Raw genomic sequence first — 17,198 nt, 5'->3', positions numbered from 1 at the left:
TCAAAGTGAAGACTGCAAACTGCTGACTCCAAGGGGGTAGGCGCACACAAGCAAAGGACACTGTGCCAGGAAGGATGCAAGGATGCCCCCCCCCCCCGGCATTGCCCAGAGCGCTTTGCAAAGCACTGCCAGCCAGCCCAACTGAGTCACCAGCATTCCCCCAATACAACAAGGAGAGCTCAGCTTCCGGGAGATTACGAGTCTCTAGTGTGTGCACACACAGCAACAGCCAGACACACACCCAAACTGGCAGAAACCTGTTCTGCCCGGATCGGCTCGAGCAGCAGCAGCTGCAGCGGCACGAGCTCGAACCTGGGAAAGTGGAACGCGCTCGCGCCGCCGCCGCCGCCAAGCAGGGCGCCCGCGCCCGACACAGCGCCGCCGGGCAATGCAGCCGCTAGGAGGCGCTCGCCGGGTCCCGCGCGTAATACAATTGTCATTGATGGGGGCAGAATTTAAAAAAACAAAAACAAAAAATTGCTGGGAGAGAAAGAGGGGCGCGCGTACACAAAAAGTTCATTATAAGTCCTGGAGCCCCTTAGGGTAGCAATCTAGCACTTGGTTTCCTTTGAAGCCCCACCCCAAGGAAGCTGTGGGTTTGCAATTCCTTTATACAGGACTTGCTCGGCACTGGAGTCGGAAACGTCTTGCGGAGCTGCAAGAAAGCCCATTATGAAATTCTCCCCATAGATTTGAAACTGCGGGGGATCAGAACTGCGTTTTGTTGTCACTTAAGCAGCGAGCGACTCCGCATTAATTCCTTAGGGAAGCGCTCACGTCGGGGCTCCGGCACGGGCAGCATCCGTCGAGGATGCTTGGCGGATCTAACTCTCATCCAGGGCTTGCTCTCAATAGGGAAGCATAGGAATAAACATGAAGCCCATCATTGCTCTCCCTAGTGCCAATAAGGAGCGCACGGAGCGGCTCCCAAGTCCCGATACAAGATGTACACGCGCGCACATTCTTAGGGAAATGCAGAACACAAGGTGGGGGGGGGGAGAGAGAGCAAGAAATCCGTGCAGATAACGGGGAAGAAGACGATTCCAGGCGGCTTGCAGCGAGCAGAAAGCTGCTTGCCTTGCGTGCCTGCGGCGCAGTTCACCTTAAGGGACCTTACAGCGCAGACTTGGCCAACTGGGCGCGCTCCTCTTGGCTGAAGGAGTGGCTCTCCTCCTGCCTTAAGCACACCGATCCCTGCAATACTCGAACTGGACACCTCACTCCAGAGACCCAGCAGGGCGAAGTTAGGGAGCGGATTCCCCTCTTTCCCCCTCAAAGGCTCCAAGAAAGGAGGAAAAACCAACGTTAAGAGGAAAGCATCCTTTACAGGGCACAGCAAAGGGGGCGAATGCTAGTCCGTATTATGGGCGAGAGAGGAGGTGACACATGATGTCCATTCCCCACAGGGTGGAAGGGATGCCCAGTGGCTCTAGTGAGGGACTCTGGCTAGGCGAGCTCTCCAACCGTTGCCCCAAACTCGGCCGAAGAGGCGGTCGACTATCATGTCCCCACTTTTGGGGGAAGGGGAAATAGAGGCAGCGGCATTGCTTCGTGGAGAGGGGCTACTTGGAACAGGCGCCTCAAACGCCCGCGGCGCAAATTATTCGGCAAGGGCTGAGGGAAAGCGGCGCGACATGAAAGCGGACGTGGCAGAGGCCCGCGCGCTATCTGAAGCGCCTCTCGCCCTCACCCCCATGCCGCCGCCCGGCGCGCGCCCCTGCCTCTGCGCCGCCCCGCCTTCCCCTCAGAGCACGCGGGAGCAGCAGCCCGCCCCTCCTCCGCTGCAATTGCAAAGCCGGGCCCGGCGCGCACATGGCGCTGCTGAGCTGCTGCTGCTGCTGCTGCCGCGCGCGCCGGGTCTGCCGGCGGAGACCGGCTCGAGCCGGTATAAAAAGCTTGAGCTCGAGCACAGCGGCAGCACTGCCGCAGTTGCGAGAGGGACCGGGCGGAGGAGAGTCAGGTGGGGGTGCGAAGAGGGAGCCCGCCTGGCTAGCTGGCAGGCAGGCAGGCAGGCAGGCAGGCGAGGAGCGGCGCCCCACGGTGCACCCCGCTGGGCATGGGGCAGCCTTGGCACCGGCGGAGAGAGCCTTGCGTCGGGTAACGGGGGGTGGGGGAGCAGCGACCTGCTCCTCTCTTCCCCGCCGAAGCGAAGGGGTCTGTCTGAGGCACAGGCTCCACCCTCTCCAAAAGGGGTCTCGAAGCTGAGGCGTGTTCCCAGGCCACCTCAGCATGTTACTGACCGGGTCATAGGCCAAAGCTGCACTTCTCTGCAGCTCGGGGAGGAATCGTTTTTTTTTTTCCTTCCTCCGTTTCCTCTGCCCAAGTTGCAGCTGCAGCATCTACCGACTCGGTAAGTGGCTTTTCTTCTGGACACTGAAGTTTGGTTGTCTTGCTGCTGTAGCTTTTTTTTTTTTAAAAAAAAAACACGTTATTTGCTGAACATACTCTTTTTTTTTAAGGGGGGGGACTAAGTGGCCCATTCTGGAGGAGCCGGCTAAATTGTGATGTGCAAAGTGATGCAGACATATGGAGGGCTTAGCCTTCCTGCATCACAAGTAAAGTAGATGGGCTCTTTTCTCATCCATATCCCTTCAGGTTGGAGGGGGCTGGGGTTTTTTCTCCCCTTCAGAAGAAGGCATTTTCCCCACTCCCAGAGGAACCTCTTTGCACACAATAGTATGGTCTCTCGTCATTGACCACCCCTCCTTAAAGAAACTTAGCTTGGGGTTGTTTATGCGACGCTATAGACCTGGACATCTCTGCATTCCAACAAGGTATCAAGGCGCTTTGAACCGGATTAAGGATAACCGCATGGCGCAATGTGGGCGCCAAAAGTGTCTCCCTCGCTTCTCTCTCTGACTGCAAATTCTGCAGGCATCATCCTATCCTGATTCAGCCTGGCATGCTGCTTAAGTTCTGTTACCCAGGCTGTAGTCGGGTCTTTGCTTGAGCAGCAGCAGGAGGCTGGAATGCCCTCAATGGGACTCACAGTACGGTACTCATCAGAAGCGGATCAAACTGGTATCTAAGCCTGTCCTGCACGGCAGAGATGAGAGAGTGTATTTTCTCAAAACCAGACCTGCCTTGCAGATGCACCGGAGTGTATTGCCTTTAACTTCTGTATAGCCAAGCACGTTACACAGTCACAGCGAAAATGCAGTCCATGAATGTATTTTTCCTTCTGCCCCACATGATGAAAAATTCATCTGCAAGTCAGTATTTCAGAGGATTTGTTGCAATGCTAACATGACTTGATATGGTTTATCGGACTGATATTTTTAGCCAGTTTGCATCAAGACTGCAATTTGAAAAGAGTTCTTGCTCTTATTTTACACAGAGTGGTTGAAAAAATAGGCTTCAGATTCCTTCAAACACGAGATCATTGGGGAATAGACTGTCCTGTCCTGTGATTTCATAAGCACCTGCGCACTGCAGGCATTACTAGAGATAGCAACTGCTGTTCCTAGCTAGTTAATTCTTTGCATATTACTAAGCATTCTATACATTTACTGGCCTTGCATCTAATGATGTACTACAGGGTGGCATTGATATATATTCAGATTTGATGAATGGATAAAAGATAATCTTCCTTTAATTTGGTTCTTGCAAACTCAAGTTCAAAAACTGCCTCCAATCTACAGCCCAGTTATAGTCTCCAGGTGAAAGAAGTACAATGCAATGGGATTCATTTAAAGGCTAATATTATTCATTCTTAAGTTATTAGAAAATAACCTTTCAGATAGTTGCTGACCATGTTTTAATGCATTTAAAATTCTCTCCATAAGCAATTCTGAAAATAACCTACTAGATATTTCAGTACTACCACTAAAAGAATCAACAGAGCCCAATCCTAGGCAAATGAAGGTATGTCTAACTAAACCCACTGAAGATACTCTCAATGGTTTAGACACACCGTACTCTGCATACATTACAATTAGACGAACTAGAAGATAAAATATATATTATATATAAACAATTACATATTATATACAGTTAAACTTGAAACAGTTATAATTGTGTAGCAGAACTTGCCACACAATGGGAGCATTTGGATATTGTTTTCAAAACTCATGTACAGACTTTTCTAAGTAATTAAAATGAGTAAAACTGATAAGAACAAAAATGCTAGCTGTTGAGGTGAGGCAAGATGAAGGTTTGCCGAAGGACATCTTCCACCCTCCCCAATATTTCATAACACAAACCAGTCCTTACCTCTAGGAAACTACGGCTTAAGGACATTCAGAGGAAAGGTAAATTACTGAAGAATCCCAAAACAGTGAACCAGTCCCCCCCCCCTTCAATTATGACTACCTGGTCAGATGCAGAAAGTTAATTGTAGGGTTGTTTGTTCTATAGCGAGTGTCTCTGCAGAGCATTCTGAAAATTATTTACTACCCTGAAAACAAATTTGGTTGCATTGTATCCTGGGAGCAAGATGATCACAAAACTGGCCCAGAATCACCCACTGAGCTTCATGACTGAGTGGGGATTTGAAAACTGATCTCCCAGGTCCTAGTCGGACACTCTAACCACTATAGCACACTGGCTTCCTAGAGTACTTCTGCTATGGGGCAGCTATATAAATTAAGAAGGTAAATAAATATGGGGGAAAGCAAAGTGCCACTTAAGATTCTTCTCTTAACTGCTTTGAGATTATTTCTTTAAAATATAAAGTCATATAGAAATGAAATTATTATTAATAATTAAGAACACCATTGGAGGAAAATGGAGCCTAGACATTCTGTTGTGGCGACCGCAACCTAGGTTTAAGGTGCCCTTTGGAGATTTACTCATATATCTGAGTTTCTAACATGAACTAAGGAGATTTGCCAAGTGTGTCTGAATTCCCTAGCTTGTGGATGCATGTGATGCACAATAGTGGCATAGTTATTTTTGGTTTTTTAAAAAAAGTTACCTCAAAAGTTTTAGCAGTATGTAGAAAACCTAAATGGCTATGAGGAAGTCCCTAGCTGGATCCAAATAAACCTGGGTTATATAAAGCAGCTGCACAAGAAACAAGTTGGCTTGATTTTGTTGTCTTGGAGTCAACACCAAGCAGCTCAATGTAGGTCCTTTATCAACATCACCCAGAAACCTTAGCATGTGCAACTGCTGACTAGAATCATAGATAGGCTTGGGCTGCGACAGAACTCAAGTCTGGAAGGAAGGATGGAAGGAAGGCAGAGTCCCTTCTAGGGGTTGCCATCTGTCTGCTTATGCAATGCAAAACTGCAAGTTTGGGAGAACCCTTTCACAGCATTTGTGAAATTTCACAGGGCCTTTGGGTCTGTCATGGGTTTTTCACTAAATTACCTCCTTTCCACTGTATTTAAGTCAGATGACTGCTTCTTAATTGCTTGTTCTTAAATGGAACCAGCTGGTCCTTACGATGAAACATATTTTTCTGATTCTTGATTCAACTAGTTCGATCTTATCCTAAAAGGGAAATGCTTCCATTAGGATACGGTCCCGAAGCAGCAGAAAATCTGTGTGAGATGGAAAAGACAAGTTACCTTTTGTAACAAGGTCTGTGATCCCAAGCCTGCTTAGGAGGAAGTAAGCCCCACTGAATTGAGTAAGCCTACTTCCAAGCAGACATATGAGATGTTCTTAGAAAATGTGCTGATCTCGCTCTGTTTCTGTCTCTCCCTGTCATTCCAGGTTAAAAATGACTGTCAAAGCAACAAGAATGTCATGCCTTGCTCCCAATGTTTATACTAAAGTGCCTGATGGAGGATGGGGCTGGATTGTGGCTTTTGCTTTCTTCTTTGTGGAAGCCCTGACATACGGCATTATCAAGTCTTTTGGAGTCTTCTTTATAGACCTAATGGAAAGTTTTGATGAAAGCAACAGTAGGATATCATGGATTATCTCAATATGTGTTTTTGTACTAACATTTACAGGTGAGCATGCAGCACCTCTTGTGTTTAAACTGAGAGCCCGGTCCCTATGCAAAGAGAAGCATGCCTACCTATTATTTCATAGAAGCACAGAATTGTAGAGCAAAAGGGACCATGAGGGTTATCTACTCCAACCCCCTGCAATGCAGGAATCTTTCACCCAACCTGGGGCTCACAACCCTGAGATTAAGAATCTCATGCTCTACCGACTGAGCTATCCCTTTTCACTCTGTAGAAGTCTGGGCTCTTAGGATCGTGTGGTTGTAGGGCTGTAATTTTGCACATATATCGCAGTCCTACATAAGTACCAAGAAACTGTATGTATGGTATCCACGTACTATGTTAATTGTTGGCAGACACTGACAAGCAAAATGCACACAGAGGTTCACTGGACACCCTGTTTACACACACAGATTGAGAGTACTTTTAAAAACCTCCGTTTCTCAGACTCCCCTCATTTATAGGGCTGGCTTAACAACTAAAGCTGATGCATAAGAACACAACTTTGCTTAATTTTCAAGGTCAGTTGTGACACTTCCAAGGATTTAGAAGTCCTTCTGTAAGAACAGAAAAGGAAAGAAATGTTAAAGAGAGTGAAGGGACCAAGAGGGCAAGATAATCTGAGAGAAGATGTAGAAAGTAGTGTTAAGAGTTGGGCACAATATACTTTTGCTCCACCTCCACTATTGTAATGCATGGAGAGTTAAAGTGAAGGACAAAGCTGGTTTCAGTGTGGCTAGAACAGAGGAATCTCCTCCCAGCAGACACTGCTCCTTAGTGTTTATCCCAAGAAGGCAACTCAATCAAACCAGTTCTTTGGTTAGGGGAAGATAAGTCTGAAAAAAGGGACCAGAACAATGAAGGCTTGTTTCTGACATTAACAGTTGTTTTTTCGAGTTAATTAAATCACATTGGTTAACCTTCTGGGAAACAGTCTCCCTTCCATTTATGTGTGTTAGCATCTGCTCTGTATGGTAGTTTAATTCAAGTTTACTGACAGAAGGCAAATTTCACTTGAGCCCCTTGTCTACTGGTCCTCTGGAAAAGCAAAGAAAAGCAAATATGGAACTGAAATTGAATCACTGGAACATTGACCTACATGGTGTCAGCTATTTCATACTTAATACAAAGGTCTGCCGGGGGGTTAATTGGGGCTCTGCCAACCTGGAATTTGCCTAAAACTAAAGCATTTTTTTTTACAAAGGAAATAGCAGCTAGGCCCTTTGTTTTTAAATTAACACCAACCCATGGTTTATGCAAGATAAATACTACAGTGCCACTTGTAATATAATAAAAAGCCAGCAAAGCTTATTATTGCATATGATGGGAGTCGCTGTTGTAATTTGAAAGAGGTACATGTTGGAAAAAAATTGTTTCCCTCTTTTGCAGCTCCTCTTTCTACAGTACTGACTAATCGTTTTGGTCATCGCCTGGTGGTGGTGATTGGAGGTTTACTGATCAGTACTGGGATGGTCACAGGCTGCTTTGCACGCACAGTTGTCGAAATGTACATCTCCATTGGCATAGTCTCAGGTAAGTTAACATGGTCCATCGTCTAGTGAAATTGCCAGTTATCTCTCCCCCCCCCCCCAAGAAAAATGTTTTATATTCAGGGCTGGAAGTCCTCCAGGTTCATAATGGCCAAGAAATCTTGCAAAAACAACCACCTCCTAATACTAATTCTTGGTGGGTCTTGGGTTTGTGGAGTTATTGGGCTTTATGGAAACTTCATAGATGGGTAGAACTAAACAGATAACCTCACTCAGAAGCCTGGTATGATGCATTCAAATAGCTTGAAAAATTACGCTTGCTGTTAATAAGAAATGGCCAACTTTGCAAATATTTAGCAAGCCACATCACTAATTGTGGGTGGTATGTCTAGAGCAGGGGTTGGCAAGGTTTACCTCGCCTGGGCCGGTTCAGTCCAGCGGAGATACCTCCATGGGCCAGATCACGTGTGCGCAGATGCGATTTCTGGGGTCTGCGTCTGCGCAGACGCGATTTTTGGTGTCTGCACATTCACAGACACTATTTCTGGCGCTGCGGAAGCGAGTCCCTGCACGGTTTAGCACAGCGCAGGGACTCACTGACCAGGCAGCTTGGTTCAGGGTGGCTCGTGGGCCGGTTAAATGACCCCTGTGGGCTGCTTGTGGCCCATAGGCCTTAGGTTGCTGACCCCTGGTCTAGAGTGAGTGGTTTTTAAAAACCACACACTAATGAAATGGTTTCATCCAATGTCTGCAATTCCGCTATTGTCATGCACTAATAGCATTTGTTTGGCTTTTATTTATAGGCTTAGGATACTGCCTTGCTTTTCTGCCTACAGTCACCATTCTGTCACAGTACTTTGACAAGAAGCGTTCATTAGTCACAGCGGTAGCTTCCACAGGAGAATGCTTTGCTGTCTTCTCTTTTGCACCAGGTACTGAAATACCCTTCTGAGATTTTCCCATGATCACAATGTTAACTTGAATTTTAAATACATGTTAAAACAGCTCAGTTGGCTTAATGGTGTGACCTTACTCCCACCAAATGTTTGATTAAGGGCCATCTAATCCAGGGATTGGGCATGGTGGTGTAGAGGAAATTGGACCCCTTCAGCTAGTTCCAGCACACAAATTCTGAGCTGGTTGTGGAGGCTCCCCAAAGTTCAGATTATAATGGTTCAGTGGGTCATTTTGCTCCTTGCCAGGAATCCAGAGAACTCTTATCTGAAGCCAAAATGCCTTCTGCAGTCAGTCTCAGAATATCAAGTCACCAAAGCACAGATCATTAATATCCTTGTACCTCCATTAAAGAACTGTTACATCTTTGGGAGGAAATCGGTCAAGAGAAGATATATGTCAGGCATGGTCCTTTGCTAGAGCCAAATCATCTTTCCACTCTTATGTGGACTCCCAGGAACAGTCAGTTGGAAAGTCACAGGTGTGGAGGTGCAAAAATACATTGTTGGGAACAGAGAATGGGGGATAAATATAACCACAACACCTTTATATCTTGAAAGCATGCAGAAGAGAAAATGCAAAGTTCCCATCTTTGTAATTATGTTCTATCCTGCTGGTTGTTAGATTTGAATTCAGACTATTCCCCCCACCACCACTGGCAAACCCATGCCCCCACTCTCAGCCTAGCACTATTTTTATAAACTTTAAAGGGCATAGCAACCCGATGACATACAATCTGGTGGGTTCCCAGTAGTTTTTTCCAAGCTAAAATTAGCGCTAAGCGCTAACCCCAGCTACATTGGAATAACGCAGAGCCTATATGAAACGTTATTTGATATGGAAACCAGAGGATTTCTCACTTGAGAAATCCCAAACCTGAGATCTCAAAAAGCTGGATTACATCAAGCCTTCTCAAACGTGCTAAGATAAGTTGTGCTTTCTCCTAGTCCTTTTGCCATTCTAAAAACTCCCTTTTGCCTTTAAACTGCGTCATCTCCAGCTGTGTTGTAGAATAAGGGAGAGCCTGCCTTCTGTCTTGATGCGGTTGAGAAAGATACCTTCCCTATCTCTTTCTCCAGAGGGTGTAGGTTAACATACCTGGGAAAGTAAGACCTCTGCACTAGATTACCCCCTAACAAGCAGACAATGTCTGTGCCTAGTTTGACCTGATATGTACTGTTGCCATCCCTGCTTTCCTGCATAGCATATGTGAGAAATGGCTTGTTATATGGAGGCCAGGCGGTGCATGAAACCTCGTTCCTTGTTAACATCTTCTTATATCTTAGATCCTGCTTCATATACTGCCAAAGCTGGTCCCAAATGTTTGAGTCAAGTGTGTAGGAGACACTATGAACAAGTTTGGGCATAACTTGACCCTAAAAACTTGAGCCTCAGTGTTACCTTTGTAAATCAGAGCTTCCTGTTCCATCAGTGAAAGATGTGTTTTACTTTTTCTTATCTGTAGCTATCACTGCTTTGAAGGAGCACATTGGCTGGAGGCATAGCCTCCTGTTTGTTGGCCTACTGCAGCTTGGAATTGTGGCCTGTGGATTCTTGCTGCGGCCCATCATAATCAAAGTGCAGGAAGAAGTGAGTGTGTCGGCAGCAGAAGAGCAGAGTCAGACAAAATACATGCTTGAAAATGAACAGACACGCACCTCCATAGATTCCATTGACTCAGGAGTAGAAGTAACTACCTCACTTCGCAACACGCCTGGAGATGCCAAATCAGAACTGAAAAGCGAGGGACCACCAAAGGAAATCACAGAGGTGCTCATAGAAGCTAGTAGCATCCCTGCCAAGGAACCAAAACCTCAACTCCTAGACTTCTCTGTGATGAAAGACCATGGCTTTATTTGTTATGCACTTTTTGGTTTATTTGCTACTCTGGGATTCTTTGCTCCTTCCCTATACATCATTCCACTTAGCAGGAGCCTTGGAATAAACAAGGACCACTCTGCATACATACTCTCAGCGATGGCAATTGCCGAGGTCTTTGGCAGAATCAGCGCCGGCTGGGTCCTCAACAAAAAGCCTATCCGAAAAATTTACATTGAACTCATCTGTGTCATTCTGCTGGATATTGCCCTCTTTGCCTTCCCTTTTGCATACAATTTTTGGGGACTAATGATATGTAGCATTTACTTCGGGTTCATGCTTGGGACAGTGGCAGGCACACACATCCCTATGTTGGCTGAAGATGACGTCGTCGGCATAGAGAAGATGTCCTCTGCTGCGGGAGTTTACGTATTTATTCAAAGTTTATCAGGGTTGGCTGGACCACCCCTTGCAGGTAAAAATGAGATGCACCCAACTGTTCTTAACTTCTGTTCTAGCTAGGTAACAACTGGGAAAGGGAACAAATGCTTTCAAACAACTAGAGGTGAGCTAAGGGTGAGATCAATAGAAAGATGTGGGAGCATTCATGGAAAACAGTGACTAGCAGGTTAGCAATTGGAAATGGCTGCATCCTGGAAGAAGACACTACACAACAGCACATGCACATTTTCCAGAAAACCAAGTTACCATCAGCACCCTTAAATAAATTAGCCTGATTACTGCCATCCAGGTTACCTTTCGCTGGAGACTAAGTAGCTCACACCTAAGCGAAAAGAAAAACCTTCCCCGCAACACATTTCAGCCATCTCCAAGGATAGACAAAAAGACAACTTGACTGCTGGCACTGTTGTTAGTACAGTGGTACCTCTGGCTGCGAACGGGATCCGTTCCGGAGGCCCGTTCGCATCATGAAAGGAACACAACCCGCGCACGCGTGCGTCGCAATTCACCACTTCTGTGTATGCGCGGGACGTCATTTTGCACATCTGCGCATGCAGCAAAACCTGGAAGTAACCCTTTCTGGTACTTCCGGGTTGCCACGGGACGCAACATGAAAACACGTAACCTGAAGCAAATGTAACAAGAGGTATGATTGTATAGTACTTTTAATTTACAATGTGCTTCAGAATCTCTATTGTGTGTTACTCCTCAGAAGAATTATGGTGGGAATTGACAATCAGGTGAGAAGGTGACTGCCCAAGGCCATTCTTGTTTTCAATTCAAGTGCAAGTAAGCAAAGAACAAAGAGGGGATAGGTCATGGGGGGCCCTTCAATCTCTTTGAAGGGGAAAGGTCTAAATGATGCACAAGGCTTATGAGAAGGGCATCAGCTAACACATTTGATTGAAAGACACAGATGCTATAAACAATGTGTCGTTTTACTTATTCCAAGTAGACATTAAATAAGGGGGGGGGGTCCTCTTCCTTTAGTAGTTTCTTCTTCCTTAAGAAAACTTGTCTATCCTAGACAGCCGTGATTCTATGTGGTTGTTAATAGCTACCACAACATGCATGGAAAGCCTCTCACTGGGGGGTAATACTCTTTTTAAGAATGACTTTTAATTACCTTCCTCGCAAAAGGCTCGCTTGAGAACTGCAGTTCAGGAACTGCAACAACATTCCGAAAACTGTTTACAAGCATGAAGTCATAGGAAATCATGGGCAGAAATCCAGAGTACACTTACTGGGAAGTACTTTAGTCAAAAGGGTCATTCTTTCCAATGATTTTTGCAAGCCCATCTTCTAAGTAATTTGGGGAAGGTAGTGGCTGCAATAAACATCTTTTGTAGCTTCAGAAATTACTCCCACAGAACCGCCCCCAGCAACTCTAACCCTGCAAATGAAGGGATATGGCATGAGGGAAGTGTAAAGTTTTAAGATGCTTTTGGATATGTTGGATGCTGCCCAGAGTCAGATGGGCGGGGTACATTTATTTATTATTATTATTATCATTATTGTTAATGCTATGTGGAAGGGGGGAGGGAGATGTTTATGCACAAGTGGCACTTCTCCCTCAGTGTTTTCCTCTAGTATCTTCCTTTAAATTATCTAGTATAGTAAATAATAATATCTAGTATCTTCCGTTAAATTGCTCTTGCATAAAATCCTCAAACATCATTTGGGCATTCCATAGCTACAGCTCTGGACTACTTTGCAAAATTTTAAAATGAACTTGTACAAAGAGATTTTTATAGGCTTGTACAAAACGCAGCTTTTGACATGATGTTGCAATATATATATTTTCCCCTCTCACCCTTATAGGTATGTTAGTGGATACCACAAAGAACTATAGCTCTGCATTCTATTCTTGTGCTGCTGGGATGCTGCTGGCTGCCGTGTTCCTTTCTTTGGTGAGGCCTTGCAAGAAGGTACGTCAAAGGAAGAAGGACCCAGTAGAAGAGAATGTGTCAAAGCCTTTGCAGGATGTACCAGAAGACTTTATAGAGCCTGATCTTGGAAGAAACGAGGATTCTTCAAGAAGCAGTGATAGCGTGGCCTGAATATTTTTTTACACACACACACACACACACAGTTTAGATTGGGGGGGCAAAGCACGTCAGCCCTGATCCACCTTCTCAAATCTACACTTTAAAGGGAATGCAAAATCATAAATGTGAACAGATGCTATCAACCCTTTCAGAAAGATTTATTGTTAAGATAGTTTTTTTGTATAAACACCACAAATTCTGATGCCCCCCACCATTGACCTCCATTAAGCGCACTCCTATCTAGCATGAAGTTGTGGTTCAAGCTATCGTATTCCCAATTCCAAAATCACGGGGAAGAAACCAACTATTGCATTAGACAAAGAGCAAGGATGTGTCTTGTAACAAAACAAGTTATTTTGAACTTTTTAGTTGTTTTAATTAGTAGATACTAATTTCAGAGAGGGTAAAGGGGGTTGAGCTAAATGATATATCGAAGAGAATTAACAGGGTTTTGTTTTTAAAACTTGTTTGAACTTCATGTAGGTTGGGAAGTTGGAGGTTACTATTCTATTTTTATGGCCAGTTATTGTGGATATTTCATGGGACCATTATCTTTCCAGATTTAACGCTGATACAGTCCAACCCTATGTATGTTTATTCAGAACTTTTCAGTGCTTTCAATAGGGCATATTTATAAGTGGGCATACAAACTGCAACCTTAGGGCTGGAATCCTGTGCTCATTTATAGTTTGGACAGGATCCCTATGGGGTAGAACTGGGCCAGACATGGATCTACTGGATTCTAAATTGGCCTGTTTTGCAGAGAGGGACTTGAGCTAGACCCCTCTGGAGTTTGCATACTCCATGGTCCTCTTCTTCTACCCCCAAACTGGCAGGGCAAAAGACTACTGCTCCAGCCCTTCCTGGTCCCTCATTAAGATTTCCCATCTCATTGAAATTTAGTGGGGATTCCCTCTGAGCACTGCTGAAGTCATGTTCTCTTTTGGTAGTTAGATAAACCAACTTGATTGCATTTTTAAAAAATATAAAATAAAATTACCTATTTATTTTAAGACTATTAGACAATGTCTGTATGGGCAAGTGTGGGGAGGTAGGGGGTTAACACTTTTCACAGGTATTTTAAATGCATTGATATTTTGTAAAACTTTATTGATATGGGTTTTTTAAAGGTGTAGGTAGCAGTGTTATCTGTTCTTTTCGAGACAAACTATTTTAAAACACAAGGCACGCAAACATGCTGTTCTTGAATTCAGTCCTGAACAGGAATCATAGTTCCAGCTGTTGAGTAAAACTGAACCCAGTGGTTAAACAATTTGCTGAATCTAGTGAGAGAATTTTCAAGACAATACCTTCTTTTTACTGTATGTTGGTTGTTTTTCCTTTCCTTTTCTTTTGTATGTTGTGAAGCAGGCCTTCAGCTCTCACAGTGAGTCTCCCTACACCTGTAGGCTTGAGCCAGGCTTGCACCAAAGTATATAGGTTTCACATTCTCAGGTGGTGCAAGACATGCTCAAGCCTACAGACACTGCCTTGTATGGGGCCTTGAACTGCATGGAAGCACTGACTGTGTGTGTGTGTGTCATACAGGCCAAAGTGCTGCCATTTGCGAGACTGAAAGCTGTCCCTGTATTGAGCAGTCATGAGCACACACATGGCAATCATGCAACTCACACTGGGCTATGAGCCCCTAAGCAGGCAAACCGGGGATCACGTGGAGCCAAACGTTATGAGCTGGGCCTTGGCGTCTCATGTGTTTGTGAATGTTCACAACAGCTAAATTCTGCACACGGATCACTAGAGAGAACCTAAAGCAAAAAGAAACTTGCAGTGTAATTCTTATTAACAAGTGTACTCAACAGCTGCCACAGGCATCAAATAACTGGTCCTAAAAATGATTATGCCACCACCCTGGATGCTCAATTGGCTGCAGAGTTGGGTTTGCTTCCCATTAACAGTCAATTATGTGTAAAGAAAGGGAATGATTAAACAAGGCAACATGTCAGCTATTCACTTACACTCAATAGATAACTATCAGTGGTAACACAAGCTTGCTTGTCCCACTTTTACGCAATTTTTTTTGTCAATGAGACAACTCAGGGGGACAAAATGAGAAAATAAAAATGTTTCTTTTGGTCCTGGATACACACAGTACAGATTCAAATGCGTTTCAGTATTTCAGTAGAAGTGGCATTGTATGCTGACTGCTCTGCTAAGATGCTTATGCATTGTCAGCCATAGAAATGAGGGACAATCCGATTTTAAAAGAGAGCAACCACTGGCACCCGAATACATTTTTTGAGGTCCTTGTACTTTCAATGTGTTTAAGGTTCAAACCCATTTACGAAGATGCTGGTTGATCTTTAGAGTGGAACATACTTGCAAACTAAGTGTCCTTAACATTGAAATACAGTCGTACCTCCCTTTACGTAACCGTCTGGTTACGTAAACTTCGGGATGCACATGCGGCAAACCCGGAAGTATTTTACCAGGTTTCGCCGCATGCGCAGAAGGGGTCCTCAGGTTGTGGAAACCTTGGGATCCGACCGGACCTCCAGAACAGATCCCATCTGCAACCGGAGGTACCACTGTACCAGTCTGAAACCTAAGCATACTTATTTGGAAGTATGTTCCACTTGAGTCATTTCAATTCAGGATGTTAAGCTGCTCCCCACCCCACCCCCCCAAAAAAAAAAAAACACGGGGAAGGGTGCTCTATCATTACAAGTGGCTTTTGCAATCCACCCTCCTCCCTCACTGCATGAAAACTGCATGAAAACAACTGCAGTTTAGTGTGCTTTGAATAACTTCAGCACTTTATAATGTACAGCAGAACCTTGATAAATTGCAGCCGCAAGTGGGAGACATGCACCATCCCCAATGGGGAGGTGGGTCACTTTTCTGGAACTAGCAAGTAAATGAACATGAAACATGAAACTTATGTTTGCAAAAATGTGTTATTTATTTATTTATTTAGCAAGCTTACCTTATGAATTATTTGTCACTATACCTCTAGAAAAGTTAACATACTGTACTAAATTAATTGGCTGAATTAATGACATCTCCGTAATAAAAGACCTCAGTACAGTACTTTTTGCTGTTACAACTTTGCTGAAGATAAAACAGTTAAGGAGCACATTCTGTGTTTGTGGGGAAAACCTAGCTGGTCCTGCAGTTTAACAAGGTTCTACTGTATCTTCTTCTTTATACAAGGATTTCCATTACTAAATAATATGTGTATAACAGACCACATCGTAAGTTATTGTTCCAAGTACATACTATATTAGCATGACTAAGAGCATATTTGTGTGCACAAAAGATCCAAAATCAGAATATAACATGGATTGCTGGTTTGTTCTGTACTGTAATTAGTGAACTCTGGAAGTGCTACCAAACACTGAATTTTGCAATAAACTTTTTTTTTTTAAGAAATCAACCTTCATGTTTCAGTTTAATAATTCCTCTTTACTCCTCCGTCTTCCCATGTGCCTTTCAGCCAAGCAAGTTTTATTCATTAAAAACCTACGGCAATCTCACAAACACTAAAACACACAAATGGCCCGAGCTCTGGTAGCTCTGGAAATCTGATCTGCCGTGAACACAACATAGTATCTAAACTGAGGGAGACCAAGATGATAAATGGTGGAAACCAAGATTTACAAGGCATGGCTGTTGGGTATGTTTAGCCTGGATAAGAGGGGACTGAGGGGAGATATGATAGCCATCTTCAAATATCACAAGGGCTGTCACATGGAGGATGGAGCAATCTTGCTTTCTCCTCCAGACGCTGGGACCCAAACGAATGGATTCAAGTTACAAGAGATTGCATCTAAACACCAGGAAGAACTTTCTGACAGTAAGAACTGTTCAACAGTGGAACAGACTCCCATGAAAGTTGGTGGACTCTTCTTCCTTGGAGGTTTTTAAGCAAAGGTTAGATGGCCATCTGTCATGCATCATCCGGTCAAAAAGTATTGTACTGGAAGAAATAGATACGCATGCAGAGCATCTCTACATGAGGCAGGTTACGGATTGGTTCGGGATCCTTCCTCACATGGAAAAGGATCCATGTACACTGTAACGCATGCCTCTGACACACTATGAATATGTAGGCAGTGTGGTTCTTAGACTTGACTCCAAAAGGGTGTGCAGCTGGAGAAACCCCCCACAAACACATTCTTTCAACATGTGTATGTTGGCAGGGGAAGTTGCCTAAAACCGCCTCATCTAACAAAGTTAAGCTGAAGTTTCTACCACAATGAGACGACTTCTATTCTCACCATCCCACACCTTGGTCTCCGCCAAGTATCAGCCAGCTATCAGGCGCAGCTGTCACAACCACCTGTCACAGGAGGGGTCACTCCAAGCAGGGGAACAGCTCGGCTACTTTTTCTGGCCAAAAGTGAATCCAATGGCCCCGCCAGAGTACAGAACTTCTAGCAGACGCACACCCCTCTCCCACCCACAAAGACACTCGCATTCACTTCACTTAAGTGGACAACTCTGCACAGGCAGAGTTTAAGTGAATGGGGAAATCCACTTGTGCATGAGTGCTGCATGCCCGTTAA

General features: G+C 44.6%; 2 protein-coding genes across 4 annotated transcripts in view; one reads left to right on the top strand and one right to left on the bottom strand.

Moving 5' to 3' along the window:
* The window catches only part of ARSG (arylsulfatase G), a 119,822-nt gene that overhangs the window by 97,521 nt on the left and 5,103 nt on the right, over positions 1–17,198 (bottom strand). Inside the window, exon 1 of one of the 3 annotated variants that reach the window (XM_079965474.1) lies at positions 5,314–5,436. The exons of the other annotated variants lie outside the window; for them this stretch is intronic. The gene's annotated coding sequence lies outside the window, so the exon portion shown is untranslated. Of the gene's footprint in view, positions 1–5,313; positions 5,437–17,198 lie in introns of those variants that run through there. 3 annotated transcript variants of the gene reach the window in all.
* Positions 1,868–16,054, top strand: SLC16A6 (solute carrier family 16 member 6). The gene is made up of 6 exons (XM_079965507.1): positions 1,868–2,350; positions 5,662–5,903; positions 7,290–7,433; positions 8,194–8,322; positions 9,810–10,637; positions 12,446–16,054. Exons 2-6 carry the CDS (start codon positions 5,669–5,671, stop codon positions 12,682–12,684), a joined length of 1,575 nt encoding a protein of 524 aa, XP_079821633.1. The 5' UTR covers positions 1,868–2,350; positions 5,662–5,668; the 3' UTR covers positions 12,685–16,054.

Source organism: Podarcis cretensis, assembly GCF_951804945.1.
Source record: "Podarcis cretensis genome assembly, chromosome: 2".
Lineage (NCBI taxonomy): Eukaryota > Metazoa > Chordata > Lepidosauria > Squamata > Lacertidae > Podarcis > Podarcis cretensis.
This window is presented reverse-complemented; position numbering and strand designations above follow the sequence as displayed.